Source organism: Podarcis gaigeae, assembly GCF_964106915.1.
Source record: "Podarcis gaigeae genome assembly, chromosome: 1".
NCBI classification, from domain to species: Eukaryota; Metazoa; Chordata; class Lepidosauria; order Squamata; family Lacertidae; genus Podarcis; species Podarcis gaigeae.
Window position 1 is genome coordinate 14,891,224 of NC_139678.1, and position 8,961 is coordinate 14,900,184.

The window sequence follows — 8,961 nt, forward strand, 5'->3', positions numbered from 1 at the left end:
CCAGGTCTGGGAGAAGGGAAGAGTCTCTCTTTGTGTTCTCCCAGAGCAAAAGTGGTGTTCTCCAGCGGCGAGCGCATTTGTGGTTCCTTGCTTATTTATGTAAAGCACTTAAAAACGCTCAATGTGGCAGGCTGCAAGATCTTGGAGGGGGTGTTCACATAAACCCCTAAACTGCTTCCTGCCTCTAGCTTCAACACCTGGAGCTGCGGGTCCTAATGAGTCCTCACTCCCCTTGAGTCTATGATTCCCTGCAAGTAGAAAATGAGCAAAGCAAGCAAAGGGTTGAGATGGCAGATTTCCCCTAATGTTCTAGCTTTCTTTTTGCCATGCACGGGCTTTATTGCTTTCTCCTCTTGCATTTTTAGATCAGTGACACAGGAAGGATCAATACTCTTGATACCCAGGGATGGAGGGATCAGCCCATGCCAAGTTCACGTGTGTTCATTCATAACTCTGTTCTATCCTCTTTCCGCATCAATCTTAGGTTTTTTTAAAAAAATTGCAGAAAAATCTATATTTAAATATGTATATAAGTACATGCTTTTTTTAATAAGTACATGCTTTTGAATACATTCTCTTTATTATATGAGAAAACATTTTTATAAAACTTTTTTTTCGCTTGCTGTTCTAGCTTCTGGGATAGCTGCGCAGCCTGCATTCGCTCCATAAGACGCACACACATTTCCCCTTACTTTTTAGGAGGGAAAAAGTGAGTCTTATAGAGCAAAAAATACGGTATTTTATACATTTGGAAACATATGTAAAAGGGCCCATGAGACCATGTTGGAAGCCCCTGCTCTAAGAGACCAATAAATTTGGTCAGAAGAGAATCTTAATTGATGGACAAATTTATGTTGGGGGCAGGTGGTCCTTCGGGGTGGTCATACTGTACCTGTAACTGGTTTGCTTTCCTTTTCATTTGGAGGGTCCTTCTCTGCTCTTAAGGGTTTTATTCTGTTTTCCCCAAGTGCAAAGTACTTCAGACCATCAATGAGTCCCCTCTTCATTTTCTTCTTTTTCTTGTTATTTTGCTCAGGAGTACAATGGCATGTGGCATTGTCTTTCGAAGGCAACCCTTGACTTTCAGTTTCCACCTTGTCCTTCGGCGGAGCTTCTTCTGTCGAGGATTCGATCGACGTGGAGTCAAATTCTGATTCGGAAGACGTTGAAGGCTTGGGAGCCTCACTTTGGACCTTAGATTTTGAATCCTCAGCTTTTACAAGACCGCTAGAGAATATGGTGAACATTTTCATTCCCATCATCTTCTAAGCCTGCAAATCACAATTAAGAAGTTGTCAGGTTGCAGGATTTGCATTCAAGAAGCCAAAAAGGAAAACCAGCCAATGGTCAAAGGTTAGACAGAGGAAGAAGAGTTCAGTGACCAGCTCCTGTGTTTAACAAAACAGTGAAAAAAGCTGATACTTATTTAAATATTTAGCAGCACAATAGCACTTTTAGTGGACACCGTGTCATTTGCGACACATACAAGTTCACTTATCTGAGTGATGTTCTCATACCCTCCAAGTGTCCCTATTTTCCAGGGACAGTCCCGGATTTATAGACGCCGTCAAAGTTTCTGATTTGATCCTGGAATGTCCTGCTTTTCCTTAAGATGTCCCTATTTTCATCGGAGAGATGTTGGAGGGTATGGAGTTATGCAACCCCCGAGCCAAGGAGATAAGTCACTATACAACATTTAGCAGACATCTGAACGGTATTTTTAATGTTTAATGGTTGTTATGTTTTCAGATGGGACGCGGGTGGCGCTGTGGGTTAAACCACAGAGCCTAGGGCTTTGCCGATCAGAAGGTCAGTGGTTTGGATCCCTGCGACGGGGTTTAACCCACAGCGAATTAGGTTCTTAACCAGAGGTACCACTGTATATAGATGTAAATTTCGAAGTAATTATTATCATGGAAATCTTATCACATCTTACCATATTGGAGAAGAGTGTGGCCAACTGAGCTGTGTACATGCCCAGTCTGGTACCCAACTCCAAAGCCCATCTGCTCTCCCTCCCCACGATTCTTTATCTTTAAACCGCACATGGACCAGGCAGCCCTTCAGATAGAGAGGACTGTGAAATGTGAGATAAGGCTAACCTTTCCTCTTGAGTTTTTTGTGCAAAATACTTTGGGGTCTGCCAGTGGAATGGATACCATTATTAGCAGAATGGGTTTCACCTTCTCTGCAGCTCCCGTGCCCCCTAAAAAAAACATGCTCTGGAACAGTTTGAGAATGGCGGCTGCATGTGGGGTAGGGGTGGGGAGAGAGGAAGGGAAAGTCCATCTGTGCAATGATGATGCCCATAATCTCCCCCACACTAATTCATGGGAAAATCACAGTGAGCACCAATTGGTTTCATTGGTCCCAATGGAACATTTGTCATTGACTTCAACAGAGTTTTTCTTTCTTTCTTTTACTCTTTTGAGATTTTCCAGTGAAGTGGAAAAAGTGTTCAATTACTTGAAGAAGAAGAAGAAATGATTTAGGGACATGTGAGTGACAGCAGCCTTGCCACTGGAACGGTCACATGGCATGGTTTCTGGAATAATGTGTTTTTAAACAGGCAAACTCTCTTGTTTATTTTAGTGGTGACACGGAAGCTAGACAGCCATCTCTAGGGAGGGATACATCTTTGATGCAGCACTAATTATATTTCGGAAACAATGGCTGTATAATTTTCCAAGTTTATGTTGCCCAAGAAGGATAGCGGAAACCATGCAGTTCTCCCTTTGTTAAACTGCACTCCAGAATTCCTTTTTTTAAAACAACTTTAAAAAAAATGTTTCACATGATATTTATTATTACTTGCTAGAATCACAGAATAATACGATTGTAGAGTTGGAAGGAAACCTGAGGATCATCTAGTTTCACCCCCTGCAATGCAGGAATCTCAGTGTTTTTTTGTAGAGGATTATGCACGGGGACCTTGTAAAGCAGGGTGAGTTGGTTTGAAAACTTTAAATCAAGGCAATTCAAAACAGCAATTTATTTTCAAAAAAACATCATGAGAAAAAGGGGGGGGGAGCAGATTTGAACAATTGATTATTATCAAGTTCCCCCAATGGCACACCGTTTATTTCCTAAACAATGATGCATGTAAGCATGTCTGTGGACAACTAAATATACCACCTGCTGCTTGATTAAACTTCATGTTTATATTAGAGGATTATGTACAGGGTGAGTTAGTTTTAAAATCTCTGCATTGCCTTGATGAAGAGAAGATTTTGGATTTGATATCCCGCTTTATCACTACCTGAAGGAGTCTCAAAGTGGCTAACATTCTCCTTTCCCTTCCTCCCCACAACAAACACCCTGTGAGGTGAGTGGAGCTGAGAGACTTCAGAGAAAGAAGTGTGACTGGCCCAAGGTCACCCAGCAGCCGCATGTGGAGGAGCGGAGAAGCGAACTCGGTTCACCAGATTACGAGTCTACCACTCTTAACCACTACACCACACTGATTTAAAGTTTGCAAACACATCATTATAAAAAAGAAAGGGAGCAGTTGATTTGAATCAGAATAAAATCAGGTTTCCCAATGGCACACCGTAGATTTCCTAAATAATGGTCCATGCTAAGTGTACAATTAAATTTATTTATTATCATTATCTCATGTGTCGACTGCTCTTCCTCCCAGAGGAGCCCAGCCTGGCACCTGCTATGATATGTTAACAGTATACAGTATACTTTTTCCAGTGCTGCTCCTTTCAGTTTCGTTTTCCGTTTCCCCCTAAATCATGTTTCAATCCCACCATTGCTCCCATTCCAAAACTTTTGCTCATGCGAGTCATCTGTTTTGGATTAGGGACAACTTATTTGATTACAGACGGAACTTTTCTGAGGCAAACAGCTGGCGGCATTTACTTTCCTAAACTGAAAAGGAAATGCCTTTTGCTTATACAGTGGTACCTCGGGTTAAGTACTTAATTCGTTCCAGAGGTCCGTTCTTAACCTGAAACTGTTCTTAACCTGAAGCACTACTTTAGCTAATGGGGCCTCCCGCTGCCACTACGCCGCCAGAGCAAGATTTCTGTTCTTATCCTGAAGCAAAGTTCTTAACCTGAAGCACTATTTCTGGGTTAGCGGAGTCTGTAACCTGAAGCGTATGTAACCTGAGGTACCACTGTACATTGCAGATTTAAGATAATCCAGTTTTATTCACAGTTCCTTGGGAGTGAGATGCATTGAACTCAAAGGGTTCTGAGCATATAATATGTATGGGATTGCATAGTAAAGAGTATAAAAAGTAGGAGCACACACGATCACCCAGTTGGACACTGCAAATCTAGGGGGTCCTGTAGTCAAACTCCTTGTGGGACTCTTGCAACCACAGAATCCCTGCTCAGAAAAGGAACCTTGCAACTACTGAATCCCAGACAGACAGCCATCCAGATTCCCCCCCATATGATTGCTTCTATACAAGTCCCTCATCCTGCTCTCACAGTAGGAAATCCACAAGCAGGACATGAGTGTGATAAAGCACTTTTGATTTCCAAGTCATGAAATGAATGCACCATTTACATAAGAGCTTTTTAGGAACAGGAAAACCTCTATACTGTGCTTGACTCTTATTACTTTGGTTAGGTTGTCGGATTAGTAAATCCAAAGCTATTAACAGCGTCTTCTTTTGGGTGCTTTGCATTTATTTTAGCAAGGCGTCAGAGGCTCCTGAGACCTGGCCATGTATTGAGAGAAGCATGCCAGCCCACTCTCTTCTCCTGTGAGCAAACCGGATTCAAAGGGTGCAACTTTTTCTTTCTTAGTAACCTTTCCTTCTCAACAAGTGCAAAACAACGACTCCCAAGGTCTTTTCGTTGGGTTTGCTTGGAAGAGCTGAGGCAGATTATGTTTTTTAAAGCCTGTGCAATAGCAGAAACTCCCTGTTGTTGAGTCATTTTCCTGATAAGCTTAAACTGCTCTTCGCTTACACTAAATAAAGTAATGCAAACATAAAACATTGGCCAGGTCTGCTTGTGAGTAAGAATGCTTAGGATCAGTGAGACTACAGAATTCCACATTCAACACTGCAGTCACACCATCCACACACAGAGCATGCGAGAGTCTCACATGTGCTTGTCCGTGTCACGTGTGAAAGAGGTACAGTATTTGACATTAGTGTGAACTAGCGTCAACAAGCTCAAAGACTGCATGGAAACTTCTCTGTGCCCTTGTCTATTCTGTGCAATTCTGAGTTGGGCAGGAGTTCCAATCTGGATCACAGAATCATAGAATTGTAGAGCTGCAAGGGACCACGAGGGTCATCTTGTCCATCCCCCCCTGCAATGGAGGGACCTTTGACCCTGAGATCAAGAGTCTCATGCTCTGCTGACATGAGTTACAGTCTAACCCAGAAATGCTAGTCAATGGATCTCAAAGTTTAGGTCCCACCAGAGTCCCATAATCAGGAGCTGTATGCCAGATCCAGATGCATCAACATCTGGTTTGCAGGATGCAATAGTTACACCACGGGTAGGAAACCTGTGTCCCGCTTGATGTAACTGGACTACAACTCCCACCATCCCCCACTGACCATGCTGGTTGGGGCTGATGGGTGTTCAACATCAAGAGGGTCACAGGTCCTCCACCCCAAGCTGCCCAAGTCACACATACAAAGCAGCATCTAGTTGTGCTGGAGGAGACTCTTGAGTGTCCCATGGACTGCAAGAAGATCACACCTATCCACTCTTAAGGAAATCAGCCCTGAGTGCTCACTGGAAGGACAGATCCTGAAGCTGAGACTCCAAGACTTTGGCCACCTCATGAGAAGAGAAGACTCCCTGGAAAAGACCCTGATGTTGGGAAAGATGGAGGGCACAAGGAGAAGGGGACAACAGAGGACGAAATGGTTGGACAGTGTTCTCGAAGCTACCAGCATGAGTTTGACCAAATTGCGGGAGGCAGTGGAAGACAGGAGTGCCTGGTGTGCTCTGGTCCATGGGGTCACGAAGAGTCGGACACAACTGAACGACTAAACAACAACAACAACAAAGCTGTGACCATCACTGCCTACAGCTGCAAGTCTAAGCTCACCTGGGAGTAAGCCCCACTGAAGTCAGTGGGCTCTACTTCTGAGTAGACACGGTTAGGCTTCCACAGCAAACCACCACAGACCTTGCCAAACCCAGCCCTGCCCGGTTTAACTTAATTTTCACACATTGTTGCTGCAACGAAGTGACACAACACTCGGAACGCCAGCCACCCTCTTCCCTCTTCCGGGAGCTTCAGGGGCAAATTTTGGATGAGCCTGTGAAGGCTGCAGTTAGAAGGGCATCAGTTCATCGGGGGGCATCAGCCAGAGGGGCGAAAAATAACAAGTCCTGGCTGGACTCACTTGGAGAGTTTGTCGTTGCACAAGACCAAAGGGAGAGCTCGGTTTACAACAAGCTTCAGGGCTCCCAGCAGAGCGCAAGGCAGGCGGATCCAGAAGTCGACCAGCAAGGGGAAGAGGGCTGGCGACCCCCTTAAGGCGGTCTGAGATCAGCCGCGTGGAGGGAGAGAAGGACCCAGCCCTGAGATCAGGAGTTGGGGAGCGCGGCAAGAAGGACTTACAGCGGATTCTGGTTGACTTTGGATCGGGGATGACGGGATGGTTGCTCTTCCTCTCTTTCTGTCCCTCTCCCTGGGCTGGCTGCAGCGCGGTTTCTAATTTTCTAGAGAGCGCCCACGGTTATAAAGCAGGGAGGAGGAGGAAGAGGAGGGGAAAGGCGAAGTTACCACGCCCGCCACCTTCCCCCGCTCCCGCGTGGGCGCCTTTGGAAATTCCGTCTAACTTGCATCAGGTTAGGTGGTTACAGATGCGCAAGGAAATTCCAGAAGGAGCGCAAGGAGAGAAGTCAAGGCAGAGCAAGAAAATGATCAGGACTTGTACTCTCCTCAATGGCAGCAAAAAGCCTGGGGTAGGCATCGCAGGAGGTCTGCGCCAAATGGTTTTCAGAGCGAGGGATTTATTTGGAGAAAAAGCCAGGAAGAGGAGACACGACGGAAGTTTATAAAAAAATCATGCGTGGCAGGATGGAGAGAGCGGGCAGGGAACAGCTTTGGTCCCTTTCTGGTTGCGCTCAGTGAAGCTGAATGCTGGGAGAGTCAGGGCAGATAACAGAAAGGCGTAGCCAAGATGGGTGGTGGGTGGGAGAGCAGCTGCCCCCCTAAATCAAGTAAATGAATAAAAATACTTAACTCTCTGACCAATCGCTTTGCAGGTAGCTCGATTTTGTCGCGACCCCCTAACATAAATCCTGGCTACGCCCAGGAACTTTGTTGTTGTTGTTTAGTCTTTTAGTCATGTCTGACTCTTCGTGATCCCATGGACCAGAGCACGCCAGGCACTCCTGTCTTCCACTGCCCCCCGCAGTTTGGTCAAACTCATGTTCGTAGCTTCGAGAACACTGTCCAACCATCTCGTCCTCTGTCGTCCCCTTCTCCTTGTGCCCTCCATCTTTCCCAACATCAGGGTCTTTTCCAGAGAGTCTTCTCTTCTCGTGAGGTGGCCAAAGTACTAGAGCCTCAGCTTCAGCATCTGTCCTTCCAGTGAGCACTTGGGGCTGATTTCCTTAAGAATGGAGAGGTTTGATCTTCTTGCAGTCCATGGGACTCTCAAGAGTCTCCTCCAGCACCATAATTCAAAGGCATCAATTCTTCGGCGTTGAGCCTTCTTGATGGTCCAGATCTCACTTCCATACATCACTACTAGGAAAACCATACCTTTAACTATATGGACCTTTGTTGGCAAGGTGATGTCTCTGCTTTTTAAGATGCTGTCTAGGTTTGTCATTGCTTTTCTCCCAAGAAGCAGGCGTCTTTATTTTCGTGGCTGCTGTCACCATCTGCAGTGATCATGGAGCCCAAGACTTGGATGGCTTTAAAAGAGGACTGGACAGAAAGGACCGGTTGGTACAGGGAATTGAGGTCGGAGTGAAACAATATAAATTGAAAGCATTTGCAGATGACCTGGTATTAACATTGCAGGAGCCTGTCTCTAGTACTAAAAGAGTGTTAGAATTAATTTCGGACTTTGGTCGGGTGGCGGGATTTAAGTTGAACAAGCAAAAAACTAAGGTTCTAGCAAAAAATTTGACAATTACAGAAACAGATGAGTTTGTGAAAGAAACAGAATTAAATGTGGTTAAAAAAGTAAAATACCTAGGGGCGTATCTGACCTCCAAAAATTTGAATCTGTTTAAAGACAACTACGAGAAATGTTGGTCAGAAATCAAAAGAGATTTGGAAACGTGGTCAAGATTGAAACTTTCCTTGTTGGGCCGAATAGCAGCTATAAAGATGAATGTATTGCCAAAAATGTTATTTTTGTTTCAGACCCTACAGATCGTGGACAAGGTGGAATGCTTTGGAAGGTGGCAGAAGGATATCTCTAAGTTTGTTTGGCAGGGCAAAAAGCCCCGAATAAAGTTTAAGATATTAACTGATGCGAAAGAAAGAGGGGGATTTGCCCTGCCAGACTTGAGGTTATATTATGAATCCGCAGCCTTCTGCTGGTTGAAAGATTGGATCTTACTGGAAAACACTGATGTCCTAGATCTGGAAGGGTTTGACAACGCTTTTGGGTGGCATGCATATTTGTGGTATGACAAGGTTAAAGTGCACAAACTGTTTAAAAACCACATTGTCAGGAGAGCAATTTTAATGGTCTGGACAAAATATAAAGACTTATTGGAGAGTAAGACTCCGAGGTGGCTCTCACCTGTGGAGGCCAAGGCACGTAAGAGACCTAATATGGAAGCCAATTGGCCTAAATATGAGGAAATTATTGAAAAGATTGGAGACAATTGGAGGTTGCAGAGCTTGGAAAAACTAAAAAACAAGGTGCGAGATTGGTTGCATTATGCACAAATTCAAGAGGTCTTTAAAGTAGACAAGAAGGTTGGATTCCAGGTGGAAAAATTGAAACTAGAGACAGAACTGTTAGAACCAAAAAGTAAACTACTTTCGAGAATGTATAAC

At 44.6% G+C, this 8,961-nt stretch overlaps 1 protein-coding gene across 1 annotated transcript in view; it reads right to left on the bottom strand.

Moving 5' to 3' along the window:
• The window catches only part of TNFAIP2 (TNF alpha induced protein 2), a 28,688-nt gene extending 22,010 nt beyond the window's left edge, over positions 1-6,678 (bottom strand). Inside the window, exons 1-2 of the mRNA XM_083733996.1 lie at positions 6,553-6,678; positions 893-1,271 (exon numbers count right to left, since the gene is read on the bottom strand). Coding sequence (XP_083590122.1) covers positions 893-1,262 — 370 coding nt within the window. The 5' untranslated portion in view covers positions 1,263-1,271; positions 6,553-6,678. The remainder of the gene's footprint in view (positions 1-892; positions 1,272-6,552) is intronic.
• Between the last annotated feature and the right edge of the window lie 2,283 nt (positions 6,679-8,961).